At 36.1% G+C, this 15,120-nt stretch overlaps 1 protein-coding gene across 1 annotated transcript; it reads right to left on the bottom strand.

The window, feature by feature from the left end:
- Positions 1-1,332: 1,332 nt before the first annotated feature.
- LOC103947735 (beta-glucosidase 11) lies at positions 1,333-10,297 on the bottom strand. The gene is made up of 13 exons (XM_009358680.3): positions 10,120-10,297; positions 9,794-9,857; positions 4,611-4,666; positions 4,343-4,418; positions 4,166-4,237; positions 3,966-4,053; positions 3,620-3,875; positions 3,108-3,223; positions 2,773-2,993; positions 2,586-2,614; positions 2,405-2,492; positions 2,190-2,280; positions 1,333-1,827 (listed from the first exon to the last, which is right to left on the bottom strand). The coding sequence occupies exons 1-13, from the start codon at positions 10,252-10,254 to the stop codon at positions 1,596-1,598; spliced, it is 1,524 nt and encodes a 507-aa protein (XP_009356955.2). The 5' UTR covers positions 10,255-10,297; the 3' UTR covers positions 1,333-1,595.
- Between the last annotated feature and the right edge of the window lie 4,823 nt (positions 10,298-15,120).

Consider the following 15,120-nt stretch of genomic DNA (forward strand, 5'->3'; position numbering starts at 1 on the left):
GTAAGGTAAAAATATGTGTTTGGCGGGGGTGCTTGGATTCTCTACCTACTGGGACAAAACTTGCTAGAAAACGTATTGCCAAGTAAACAAAGTGTTTGTTTTGCTCCGGGCAGCCAAAAACTGTCGAGTATGTGTTAAGAGATTGCTCAATGGCAGTATGGTTAGCGAGTTTGGGCATTAGAGGCCGAGATAATTCATGAGTATGTTTCAGAGAGTAACTAAGCTTGCTCAATGCTCATGATTCCTCCAAGTTGACTTTTGGCTTGGTGTTGACAGCTATATGGAGCATTTGGAGAGCTCGTAATGATCTTTTGCGGAAAGGTACAATCACTCATCCGCATGATGTGGCCTTGAGAGCCGAGGAATGGATGCTTGCTTTTAGGCACCATCACTCCCCTAGCAAAATGGTATCGATGCAAACCATACAAAAGTGGTCTCCTCCTGACACATGTTTCTTAAAGTGTAACTTCGATGGTGCTTGGGATGAGAGATCGAGGGAAGGTGGCGTTGGGGTGATTATTCGCAATTGTAGAGGCGAATTTTTGGCGGGTCTTGCAGCTGTTGAGGAAGACTTCGGTTCGGCGCTGCAAGCAGAGCTCTTGGCAACTTGCTCAGTAAATAGTTTCATGCAGCTCGGGGATCTTTTCGAAGGGGATTCCAGCTTGACCCTTGCGGCAATGAATGGGGAGGGTGATGATCACTCCATTTTGGGTCCTATCGTCAATGATAATCGTGTTCTCCTGCGAAGTTTTGTTCATGCAATGACAAACTTCATTCGACGTGAGGGGAACGGTGCTGCCCATCGTTTGGCTCGGGCGGGTTTGCGAGGAACAGGGGAGTCGATCTAGGCTGAGACCCCACCAGATATGCTTGCTGACATCTTGATTGAGGAGAGTTCTCATCGCAACCTTAGTTCACGTTGATGTAACTTTAATGCTTTACGAGGATAGCTAACTATAGTTAAGTTGTTTTGTGTGTGACACTCTTTTTCCTTTGACCAGGTTGAAATCATCGGTAAAGTTTTCTATTAAGGCCCTTTTTGGCAAACTATCCTTTCATAATATGTGGGTGAGGACAAAAAAGCAAATTTTTTTTTGTCCGGATTACTTTAAGGCACATGATTTTTCTTTCTAATATTTTCTTTCAATTATGCATGAAAGAGTATAATAGTATTTTCCTTAATTTTTTGTCAAAAAATAGTGTTCTATTAAGATGTAGTGTAGTATTGATTTGTCCATAAAAGCCATATTTATGTGTATAAATTAAACAAAAATGTTCTCGTAGTCACTAGGTGAGCTAAGAATGCATGGTCACCTATCATTGCATTTGATATTAAGGGTAAAGAATCAATGGATATATTAATGTTTGAATCTTAACTCTTGATATCAAATCTAACAATAAAACGAATAAGTGACCTTGAATACTTATTTAACATGTGACCAAAAAAAATATATATATTCATAAATAAAATGCTTGAATTCACGATCACATTTCCAACAAAAAAGGAAAAAAAAAAAGTGATTGTGACATAATAACTTTAATAATTTAAAAGGGAATGCAAACATTGCATCGGAATGTAAGGTGTATAATGAAATCTACTGAATGTAGTAACCGTTGGAAATGGATGTAAGAAATTCATCAAAGCTGATGACAATTTTTCTCTTCAGAAAATGAGAGTACCAATGAGCAGAGAGTTTAGGTTGTCTTTTTAAATCAGGGTCTTCCAAATCCACGTAGTATAGGCCGTAGCTTGATTTATAGCCGTCTAACAACTCAATGGAATCCAAGAAGGACCATACAAAATAACCTTTTGCGTTTGATCCATTCCTTCCAAAATCATATAGGATGAATTAGTAATTTAGAAGTATTATAATTACTAGTACTTCCACTGTGATATCTTGTAGGCTCCCATATTTACATATATATACACGGGCTTTTGACTATGATTCACTTTTGATATTTGGTTATTGAAATGATCTGTTTTTAGTCTGTCGCCATTATATTATCGTTGTATCCTCAATAGATGATCGATATGTTAGAGACATTCAATTTCAATCATTACAGCAACCAAAATGTCAAAAGCGAATCATTTTAGCTAATTGCCCTAAACACTTTTCTTACACACTTTCATTTGGACTTGTGCAGTTAGCTTTGCAATCGAGAGATCAAAATAAATTGTATATATATACCTTACAGCTGCAAGCAAAGATTGGATGTATCCGTCCAAATATTTCACCCTCGGCCAGTCCTCCAATGAGGAATTACGTCGAGTCGATTGACCTAATATATAGGGCCAGTTTTTTATTTTCAGATGATGATACAGATAAAAAGGAAAATGATAAAGCAGCTAATGCCAACTATTGCATGCAGAGGGCAAAGTTAAACCAGAGAGAGAGAGAGAGACCATTTTCATGGATATATAAAGGAGGATTTCCAAAATTTTGCTTGACATATTCCAACAGTCCTTGAAGGCCCCAGGGAGTTATTGGAAACTGATTCAAACAAGCGATCAATAGTGCTCTAAAATTAAACCCATAAGTAGTACTGAACCTACACCACTTTATATTTTGTGTTCAAGCTTTTACCTCAAATGGTGACGTATCATTTTGCAGTGCTGCGAATGCAATTCAAAGTTTTTTGTAAGCTCCAAGAATTATAGGTATATCTAGATATGATCGACGAAATGTTGACATTTTATTGACACATCGGTCATAACAAGGGCAGACAATTGAGAGAATTTCACTACATACATACATATAAGAAAAAACTTACCCAACATCAGTACTGCTGAGTCTGCCGTATAGTCTCTGATTTCCATCTTTAAAATGCTGGTGTAGTCCTTGATGTGGAATGTGGAATAATGATTCACTCCAATGAAGTCAAATGAACCCATGACACTTCGGGACTCGAGACTAGTAAAAACAGGAAGTCTAGAGCCTGCAATCTTTTTCATTACATCAGGGTAATCTCCAAACACCAAGGGATTCAAAAACCTAAAAAACGAAATAGACTCATGGGAATTACAGGTACTTAAAATGGCATCAAGTTTCGGACAAGTAAGAAATATATATGGATGAAGAGGGATGAGTGCCCAACATCTGACTTACCAACCAAAATAGAAGTCCATGGCTCTTTGGGTAGCAAGTTCATCTTCACTAGTTTTTGTTAAAGGAACAAACCAAAAGCCATAAATGTTGATTCCTATATATCCATGCTGCCTGTCCTGTATATGCCGAAAAGTTATCACACTGATTGGCCTATATTTTTTTTTTCATTAAAAGTCTAATTTTATTAAGAAACTTATGTGTTACATATATTGTTACTAGTAGTCTTGATTCTTATTTTTGTAGTTTTTAAGTTTTATTTTCTTTGGGCTTATTGTTTGTTCATGTTGGCTAGCACCACAAAGAATTAGTACAAAGGGAGTGGAAACAAATATTGCAGAGTTAGTACAAAAGAAATAGTAGTTTTCTTTCTTCTTAATTTGTGAGAGTCAAACTTATCAAGAGTACTATGTTTCTAAGGACGGATCGAAGACTTAATAAGTTGATTGTATATTATTAAATTATCACAAAGATAAGAATTTTTGAAGTCCGACAGTGACAAGTTTGACAATTACCTTGTATACTTTCTTGTACAATCTAGCAGCTGATGCATGAGATAACAAGATATTATGAGTTGCCATGTACGGTTCTGTTGAGGAGTTACCCCTAGAACAGTTGACACCAAATGGAGCTGAACATCGTTGTGGTGGAAGAAATCCAAGATCGTACCCCACAAGTACAAAAGCATTAGGCTCATTCATAGTAGTCCAATGCAAAACTCTATCCCCAAAATTTTTGAAGCACACATCTGCATATGCGGTGAAGTCTTTTCTGCATCCACAAAATTGTTCCATATGATCATCTCAAATCCCATTTCTGCATCTCCCATTTAAAACTCACCAATAAAAGTTAGGAACTTACACAATTTTCCGACTAACCCATCCTCCATACTCATCTTCAAGTGCCTGTGGGAGATCACTATGGTGTAAAGTAACATGTGGTTCGATTCCTGGTTTAAACAAACAACTTAATTTATTATCAACACTAGGAAATGTAGATCTCTATAGCTACTCAATTACTGATAGTATAAGCAAGGAAACTGTGGTATGATAGATTGTTACCATGGCTGATTAGTTCATCAATAAGATTGTTGTAATATTGGACACCCTTTGGATTAATAGGTCCTCTTCCATCTAAGAGAAACAAGCCGAATATTGATCAAGTGCATGAAAAACTAAGAACAAGACATCTTTGCTTGTTTTGTTTAATCTGAGTTACAATTCGATGATCATACATACTTGGGATAAGTCTTGACCATGAGATGGAAAATCTATATGCCTCCAAACCAGTATCCACCATTAGTTGGACATCTTCCTGAAATGATATGAATAAACTTGGTCAAGAATAAACCGTATTTGAACTATAATCCATGATATATATGATGCATGCGTATCTAATAACATCAGCATATTCCTAATTGGTATGATATTGATTTCTACAACACAAAAAACTACTAGTTCTGAATGGTCTAAACAAAAATTGAACTAGATTGTGCCGAGTATAGACCTTATATTTGTGATACTGATCACACGCTACATCTCCCGTAGCTCCATCAAAATGACCTGAAGATTTGGGACTAAAGCAGTGAGTTAATAAAGCTCTCGATACATGTAAGTTAACGTGCAAATTCAAACAGTAAACGGTATCTAATTCAATTATTAATTAGTTGGTTCTAATTGACAATGATCAATTGTTTAACCCTCAATGAGTCGACATAAACATGCGTTCTTTTTACTTAGTTCACAATGATAAGAAATGTCACCTGGTTTCCAAATTACTAAGAAAATTATATCTGATCAGTAAATCAAGCTTGTCAATGGTTTTCAATAGTCAAATTCCAATTGTGATTAACATTTTACTTGTAAGTGTCGAATTTTTGTTCTCCTCCCTAATTTCCTTGATTGTTCTTCCCCTATTTTCAACTTCAATTTTACTTATATTAGCACTCAAATGCTTTCCTCCTATAAAAAATTTGTTGACTCGAACATAGGCGCTCTATGGAAGTTTTGTTGTTTTTGTTTTTGTTAAACGATAGATTTGTTAGATTAGGGAGCTAACAGGGTTTGAACCACGCCATGGGGCAAAGGCAACACTCATCTCCACCACCGTGGTAGAGGGCCATTTTTCGCTCAATGGAAGTTAACTAAGGCTCACTTGTTAGTGTTTCTGTTGGAGTTTGATTGTTGTTTTTGAAATCTAAGAAATGAATGAAAATGAAGGATTTGGATTCTTCTGAGTTCTTCCTAGAGAGAATGAGTGCTCAGAGAGGAAAGGAAAACAAATTTTTCATTCTATGCTTCAAACAAAGTGTGTGAGCAATATGACCGTTCATAGAGTGAGGAAAGCATCTCTCTCGCATTAGACATAGAGTGAGGAAAGCATCTCTCTCGCTTTTATATCAACAAATTCTAACCATTCAAAACAATCTAGCCCATGAGGTGTTACACTTGTAATGAGTTATGACTCACAAATACATCAATTAAGTGATGCACATGGACTATGACCCATTGGCTCACAATACATCAACTAACAAAATAAAACTTATTTCTTCTATTCTAAGAAATCTGTAATGCGGTTTAAACATCAATGCCCCTTCTAAACTCTTTGTAGATTTCACTCTAAGCACTTCCCTTAAGTAAACAAATCAATGCTTTGGCAATACTTTAGTAAGGATATCAACCATCTGCTCTTCAGTTTTACGGTACTCTAATTCAACATATTATTGTTGTATAGCCTCTCGATTGAAGTGGAACTTCTTGTCAATGTGCCTAGTGTTCTGATGGAAGATATAGTTCTTGGTAATAGCAATAAGAGATGTGGAGTATTCAATGAGGAATCAACAAATGTTACATCCCTTGATAAAATGACCTTTTTGGTAATTAGATTATACAATTTATAGCCCTGCTCACATGTGATGTAGCCAACAAATATACATTTGTATGGAAGACATAATTCTAGGTAATAGCAATTAGAGATGTGGAGTATTCAATGAGGAATCAACAAATGCTACATCTCTTGATAAAATGACCTCCTTGGTAATTGGATTGTGCAATCTATAGCCCTGCTCACTTATGCTATAGCCAACAAATATACATTTGTGATTGTTTCTCTCTAGTTTATGTCTCATGCTCAAAGGAATGTGCATATAACGCAGAGAACCAAAAATCTTGAGATTTGCAATTCCTAGTTTCCTGCCATTATAAGCTTCAAATGGAGTCATCATGTCTAGTGCCTTTGTGGGACACTTTTTGAGAAGATAAACAACAATGTTCACTTTATCTGCCCAAAATTGATATGGAAGATCTTTCCCGTGCATCATTGATTTGACCATTTCCACCACAGTTCTATTTTTCATTTCAACCACTCCATTTTGTTGTGGAGTGTACGCCATTATCAACTGTTTTTGTATTCCTGACTCATTGTAGAATTTCACTTGTATAGACATCAACTCTCCATCTCTACCACTTCTTAGGCATTTTAGTTTGTGACTACACTGCAATTCTGTCATTGCCTTAAATTTCTGGAAGCATTCAGAGGCACGTGACTTGTATCTCAAAAAATACACCCAAATCATTCTTGTATAGTCATATATGAATGGCAGAAAATAGTTGTTTCCAGAATTTAATTCAACCTACACCCAAAATTTGATTCAACATGTATTGGCTCATAGATGTCAGTGTGAACTAATTCTAGAGGAAACTTAGCTCTCCAAGTGAACTCAGTTGGGGAAGCATTTCTATGTTGCTTCCCACTCATACAACCTTCACATACACCATTAGATTCCTCCAAGTGTGGCAACCCATGCACCATTTATTGTTCTTAAAGCAGCCTGAGACTACTATCATTCAGGTGCATCAATCTCTTGAGCCAAGTTTGAGAACAATGAGTTATACTAACTCCCAATGTGACTTGATCTGTTGGCATCATTATCAATGTGAAACATCTATTCCTAGTCATTTTCACCTTGACTACTAAATTTTCCAATGAGAAACTATCAAACACATTGACAACACCTCATCCAAATAGCAAATATCTATGCTCCATCATTTGATCAAGACTAAGAAGGTTTTCTTCTAAACTAGGAACCAATATTACTTCCTGCCAAGCTTTTTTTCAATCACTGGTGTACCTTTTCCAGCAACATTTACAATCTCTCTAATTCCCATTTTCACCTTGGAAGAGACGTTTCTTTGCAAATTAATCAGAAGCCTTTCATTTGTCATATGATTGCTACATCCACTGTAGATGTACCAAGAGTTGTTCACCTTCACCTCAGCCATAGCATTACCAATGTAGAATCCTATCTATTGAAGTTGATTGGCATAATTCACCTTCTACATTCCTTTGTTTCCATTTCAATATCTTGGGATATGACCAAACTTCCCACAAATTGTGCACTTGGGTTTACCTTCAAACCAACATTTTCAATAGCACAGTTTATCACAATGTTTGCAGGGAGTTTTGCTTGTGTCCTCCACATTTTGCTTTGAACCAAAGTTTGGCTTGTTATCCCACTTCTTTCCCTCTCTTTTCCAATCCTTCTTAAACTTCTGATGTCCAGTGAATCCATGACGTTTGGATTGCTTGGAAGCAATATTTAAACTAGTTAATGCTCTCTCAATTTTGTTTTCAGCATGCCTATCCAAAGATTGCTCAAATATTTTTAAAAATGCTATAACTTATTGAACCTCAAGGGTATCAAAATCCTTTGAGTGTTCAATTATTGAGCAAATGGAATCATAACTCCTAGGCAAGCTAATTAACAATTTATGCACAATTCATTGCCTGGACAATTCCTCTCCATAACTTTTCTTTTGATTTAATAGATCAAACAATCTAGTAAGGTAAACAGACAAGGATTCATCATCAAGCATTCGAGTATATTCAAAATCTTGAGGTTTTACATTCCTTACTTGTTTATCTACTTTGAATTCTTGTTGCAGGATACCCCAAGCTCCCTTCGAGGTTTCTTAAAATCTTGGGGTATAGTTGATTTGAAATAGCTCCTTAGATCAAACCAAGAGCTCTTGCATCTCTCATCAAGATCTCGTTCCTTGAAGCTTTCTTTGCAACAATGGGATCGATTTTCTTTGCTTCTTCAGTGAGTTTCTCATTCTCCTTCTTTGAATCTGGTACTTCAAATCCTTTTTCAATGAAAGCCAAGAGTCCATTGGACTTAAGTATAATCCTCATATGGATTCTCCGGAACTCATAGTTTTCACCACTGAAAATTGGCACGCGAAAGCTCAGCTCTACTCGATCCAACCATATTAGACTTGAAATCAAGAAAGCCAGAATTTTTTGAAGCTCAAATAAGCTCTAGTGAAACTCAATTCGATTCGAGTCTCACCGCAATGAGAAGGCACAAATTCATGCTAAGTTTAGACGATTGAACATGGCTCTGAGACCATGTTAGAGTTTGATTTTTGTTTTTGAAATCTGAGAAATGAAGGAAAATGAAGGATTATGAAAGATTTAGATTCTTGGAAGTTCTTCAACGAGAGAATGGGACCTCAGATAGGAAGGGAAAACCAATTTTTCATTCTAAGCTTCACACAAAGTGTGTATATGATCGTTAGACATAAGAGTGAGGAGAGCATCTCTCTCTCTTACATCAATGAACCATTCCAAACAATCTACCCTATGAGGTGATTACACTTGTCATGAGTTATGACTCACCAATACATCAATTAAGTGAAGCATTGCACATGGACTATAATCCAATGACTCACAATACATAACTAATAATAAATAAAAAATTCCAAAAATTATTTCTGCCATTCTAAAATATCTGCAATGTTGTTTAAACGCCAACAGTTTCTTCAGAAAAAGATTTACATATTAGTTTCTCAAATAAATTTGCACATTGGTGACTTTGGTATTTTAAAGGTTGCAGTAGAGGCCCTTAGTGATATTCTTATTTCCAAATGTATTTCTCTATCAATGGTTTTTATATAACTCAAAAGAACACTTTTTAAAACCTTTTTTTTTGGTAACAACACTTTTTTAAACTTTTACCAAATGCTCTAGAGGTGATTTTGGTATATATATAATCTTAGTGCGATCTGTAAGTAGTACAATTGTTTAAATCTAAAATTGTTCACCTAGCATCATAAAGTTGCAATACTCAAACCTAACCAATTCTATTTGGATACACTAAATTGGCACACTTACTAACTAACTCTCTAATAGGAGGATCTTATAGTTGTATGTGAGAGCTACCTGTATTAACTTTATGCGTTTAAATAGCATTATTCTAATATAATTATCAGCACGTAGCCTCAATATGCTAAACCAAGTGTTCACCTTTCACAAGTTGTAAACAAGAAATGAAGACCGTAAATAATTAACAAAAAATTTGATCTTGTTTCAGAGTAAGAGATACTCTAAAATTTTAAACCGTTAAATCTTAGTTTTATATTTTTTAATAAATATTTAATGATTGAAAAACCCAAATATTCCACCATATTCCAAATCACGATAAATAAATCCCTAATATTATATGGAAAGGGTAATGCTAAAGAAACTAAATTTTAGAAACTAAAGAACATAGAATTTGATTATTGGTTTATTACTTAAGCATTAATAAACGTGCTCATTTCTATTGGTGAGACATCATTTAGTTTGCAAATTGTCTCCCTTGCATTACCCTATAATGAAAAGGTGATATAAAAGTAGTAGAAGCTAACCGGCCTGGGCATATGTGTCCAAGATGCTTGGGGTCCTTCCGTCTTGGTCTGCAGCACCTTCCACCTATTCATGTAGAATTAGTTTTGAACCAACCCCATTCCATCAGTTTCTTCTCTTCTTTTTATTTTTTTTATTTTTTTTATTTTTTTTATTTTTATTTTTTTCAATTGAAGCGTAGGACTAGTAATACATACAAAACCATATATATAGGGGCTTATATTATTGTAAGATACTAAGATATATCTAATTAAAATTATTATTATCCCATACATTTTTATGCATGTATGTATGCACATATATGAATCCATGTATACATAAGAAGAACCTGATAAGCAGAGGAGGAAGCACCAAACACGAAGCCTGGAGGGAAGTCATCTCTGCTATATTTATCAGCGCATAAAGAAAGCTTTATGAGAAGAAAACACAGAAAAAATGAAACTCTCAACATGAGTAATAACATAAGTCCGCCGCAAGAACTCAGGAGGGAAGGAGTTTCAAAGGGCAAAAGTTACAAAGAGATTTGAGCGGACACCCTTTAATTTGTTATCCGCACTTTAGAGCGACTGGTAGACTCCAAATCCTCCTCTGTTGTCTTTTCTTTTGTATGGTTGTTGAGTTGATTCCAAGTCTTGTATGATTGGTTCGAAATAGCCAACAAGAAGAAACACAGACAGATGGCGACGCTGAAATGAACTTCACCATTGACGAATGAGGAGGTCCGTGGAAAAGTTGCCGTTCCACATTAGACTTGGATTTGAGCTTGGGATTAATGAGGACCATAATTATAGATATTAGTTTATTTATCAATAGAAAAACTAAAAGATAATAATTGCATTCTCTATGGAAAAGTTAGAAAAATAACCAAATTTTTTGGACTTTATAGAATTATAACCACTCTTTTTAATTTATTATAATTATAACCAAAAGTTAATATAAAAGTACTAATACATCCTTAATGACTTAATTATTTGCAATCATGCCCTGAAATGGAGTCCAATTAGATTCTTGCAAGTTTGGCGTGAAATATATAATTTGCCTCTGAAAGCTTTTGTTGGAGATATGCCTTGAAAGTCAATCTTTGGAAGAAACCTTTCAGGATAATGTCTATATGTATAGATAACTCTAATACAGTAAAAGGCAAAGCCACTCATTAGGACTATCTCAATATACAATATACGTCCAAAATAGTGAATCCATGGACAAGTGATCTATAGAAGAAGTAATCTAATGATGTTAGACTGCAGAAACCTTCTTCATATAACCATAATGTCCAAAAGGTTCATGGTCATAGGATTGTCAGAGGGACACTGACAATACATAGACCAGTACATACTATGTCCCCTTCAAATGGGAAGGATGGAAAGTCTCAAGTCATTCGTATAGTGACACTAAGACAAGTATGTAGGTGCTCATTAAGGGAATGAGTTCATTGAACACAATCAAACGAGAGTACTTGCATGGAGGTCTACTCACATGTCAAGCTAGTAACTCTACTGGTTGGAATAATGTAAGTAATCCTTTGACCTGAGACATCATAGTTGTCTTGGGGATACTTTGTTGATCATTTGATAATGAGACATGACCACATCTCATCTTGGATGTGTTCTATGCATTGTTGGGGTCAATGATTTATTCTCAGATGCATGTGAATGATCAATAAGGGATCTCTAATCCTCGTTATGAGAGGAAGAATACTCTAAGATATGATTCGGGAATCTTTGGCCGAACTATCGAGCATAATGATGGAAGGTGTTCCTATACGACTCAATTGAATCATATAACTTGGTATAATCACATTAGGGGTTTGACATTAAGTATCCATACCCTAGTAATGTGATTGTGAGTATTGTATTAGAGAATGATCGAATTACATTATAATTCCAACTGAATAGGTTCTCTGACCAAATTCTACATTACTTGGGTAGCCATGATATATGGTTAGATGTCACTCATGGCTTGTGGGTCTAGATTAATTAAGTAGTCATCAAAGAAGAAAAAGGAGAATTAAAAGTAAGTTTTAATTCACTAAGTAATTGGATAAATTCTAATAAATTGGATTGGTACCAATCACCTCACTACCTCGTTAATTAGAACCTAAAACAATTGTACACTGATACACTCTTGTGGTGAGGCAACTAAAGGATGATGGAATTAATTGATTGGATTAATTAAGTGCTATGATTAATTAGAAAGTCTAAAGAAATCATAAAAGCGATGAAAGATCGTTTCGGGCTTAAAGAAAAGTTCGGGTTCATCCGGGCCCATTGGGTCTTTTTATTCAAGCATAGGATGACTTGAAATGATAAAAACCCAAAGTCCAAGCCAACACTAAGTGGCCGGCCAAAGATGAGGAAAGAAGAGAGAAAAATAGTCAATTAGTTGACTTACTTCTTTTTCCTTTATAAAGGGAGTTTAATGAAAAAGTTTCATTAGGGCTTTTGTGTGTTCTTTTCAACAAGAGAAAAATAAGTTTATCTTTCTCCCTCTCTCTATACAGATAAGGCCGGCCACCAAGAAGGGAAATAGCTAATCATCTCTTCTCCCTTTGGTTATTCCAACGTCCATCTCACTACACTAGTGGGTGTGGATCTTTAGAGGTCTTCTCTTTGGAGACTAGAGGAGAATCAAAGGAGTTCCAAATCTATCAAGGTGGAGGAAACAAGGAGGGAGGCTAGACTCAAGGAGTTCCAAGAACTAAGAGCTTGGCGGTGGTCCATCATTGGTCTAAAGTCTAGATCAAGAGGTATAAAAGTCAACCTTCACTTTGTTCTTCAATATTTTGTTTGATGCATCATATATGAACCTATGCTTCTAGAAGGGGATTTGCATGACTATAGCTTTGATAATATGTGATAATATGCTTCCGTTGCTTATATATATAAATTTAGAATTGTATATGCATGCTAGTCACTATAAATCCCACTATTAATCTCAATATTTCCCTTCAGCTTTTGCATAGTGTTGAGGTCCAAAAATGTCATGAGTAAGCCCAATCAATCCTCGAAGCCCAATTGCCATGAGAGTCCCGAGTCAAGCCTAAAAACATGCAAGGGTATGGGATCAAGGAAGGAATATTCACAACCATGCCATGCTACGGTAATTAAGTCGAATATTTTATGTACGTCATGCCCATGTCTATTTGTCACACTAAGATAAGCCCAAGTCACATGCTTGATCAGGGCTTGTCAAGTGAATGTGGTGTGGATGGTTACAAGAGTCTATTGGGCCTATGTGGAGTTAAGATTATGAAGGACTTTGGGCTGCTTGGGGGCCCAAAGATTAAAGCCCATAACCTTTGTAGCCTACATAGGCAAGCATTGAGAGAGAACAGATTTAGCTTACCTCTTTCCCCAGTAAGCTAACCAATCTAATTAGAAAGGATCCAAGTCGTGAAACCCCTAGCAAAGCAAGCATTTAATAAAGAGAGGTTGACTTTCACTTCCCAGCTCACGTAGCATTTCAAGCACGAAAGCCATTACATGCTACCAAAAGTAACGTCGGTGGAGAACTGACCCAGGAAAGTAGCGTCTTGAGAAGGAGGCATGATGTATGTTTCATAGGTTGGCAGTGCCTAGCCATCTTGCACCAAAATAGAGGGTAGCGGAAAAACTAGGGAGAAAGAAGAGAAAGAAATAAGCCATAACTAGAGATTCATTGAGAATGAATCATTCAACTACAAATATAGGTCAAGAACTTTAGAGAAAGGAACATAATCCCCCATCATAACATAGAGAGCCAAAGAAATCTAGAAGACATCACTCTGCAACCTTAGTATTTTTCCATAACCTCCTTCTGAGTATTCTAGCTATTGTAAACTTTGTTACTAACCTATGAAACCCAGGTTATGCCTAGAACACATTGCAACCATGCCAAATATCTTTCTTATGCTAAACTGATAAACTTCTAACTTCCACTCCATGTCTCACTTGAGCAAGCCATTATTTGCTTAATCATGCTATCTTCGAGTCATTGATTCAACCGAGATATTTCCTAAGATATGCTAATTCTTTCGAGATATTCCGGGACTTGGTACGAACTGAACCAAGGAAAACAAGAGGACGTTCTCAAAGCCCAAGTCCACTTCGACCTAAAGGTCCCCTAACACATAGCTTTACCATTCCTCCTATGCCGATCAAATACAAAACATGGCACCTCTCAATTTTGTTAGAAACCATGTCCATGAAGCATCATTTTCTAAGTCACCCACACCAAACCAAACCCCAAATCCGTTAACACCACCCCAAATTTGTCAACACCATTCATCAATTAAAATGAAAGAGAGGAAACAAAGGAACTTGGCAATTAAGATTTGTAAAACTTGATGGGATCTTAGAGAAAGAAGTTCGTCTCCCTGAATCTATCTGTCTTTGAATCAAATTCATACCTAGAAAAGGAAACATTTGAAGGAGGGTGACGAATTTAGGGTTTGGTTTGATTTTACAGGGTTTCGTTTGAGTTTCTTCGAATTTGGGCAATCCTTCTGTTTACAGTGCAATTTAATTCAACCTTGATCGGTTCTTAGAGAAAGAAGCTCGTCTCCCTGAATCTATCTGTCTTTGAATCAAATTTGTCCCCATAAAAGAAAACATTTGAAGGATGGTGACGAATTTAGGGTTTGGTTTGAGTTGCTTTGAATTTGGGAAATTTCTCTGTTTGCAGTGCAATTCAATTTAGGGTTTCAAGTTTGATAAGGGAGCAGTGTTAGATACTAATTCCTTACTAGTACAACCTTAACCTTGCTGCAAGGTAGCTATGGCGGACGTACGGGAGGCGGAAGAGAGATTGTTTTTGTAAAATACTTTTCTATTACTTTTTCAAATCTAACCGTTACAAGAAAGAGAGTTACTACTACCAACATTCCACATGTGTGAGTGCCACATGGCAAAACGGACAAAACACTAACACAAAATCCCCACAATAAAAGGAAAATTACATATTAAACCTAACTCCTTACATTTTGATCCCAAACTCAATTACTTGTGATTGAGGCAATCACAATATTTCCGTACATAATGCATCCCCCTTGAAAATCAACCTTGTCCTCAAGGTTCAAACATCAAATTTTGGAAACCGAGACTTGAAAGCATCAAAGTCTTCCCAAAAAGCTTCTGCAACATCCTTACCACTCTATTGCACCAGAAGCTACACATTAATCGCATTTCCTTTCTTATACATTCTCCTAGCAAGTATTGCTAAATGAGCTTCATTAGGCAATCCATCATGTGTCACTTGAGGTAGCACCAAGCTTGGGATAATAGAATCTCCCAATTTCTTCTTAAGTCAACTAACATGGAACACAGGATGTGTTTTGGTTCCATCAGGTAGC

Source organism: the organism of the source record quoted next, unplaced genomic scaffold (assembly GCF_019419815.1).
Source record: "Pyrus x bretschneideri cultivar Hongxiangsu unplaced genomic scaffold, Pyrus_bretschneideri_v1 Contig29, whole genome shotgun sequence".
NCBI classification, from domain to species: domain Eukaryota; kingdom Viridiplantae; phylum Streptophyta; class Magnoliopsida; order Rosales; family Rosaceae; genus Pyrus; species Pyrus x bretschneideri.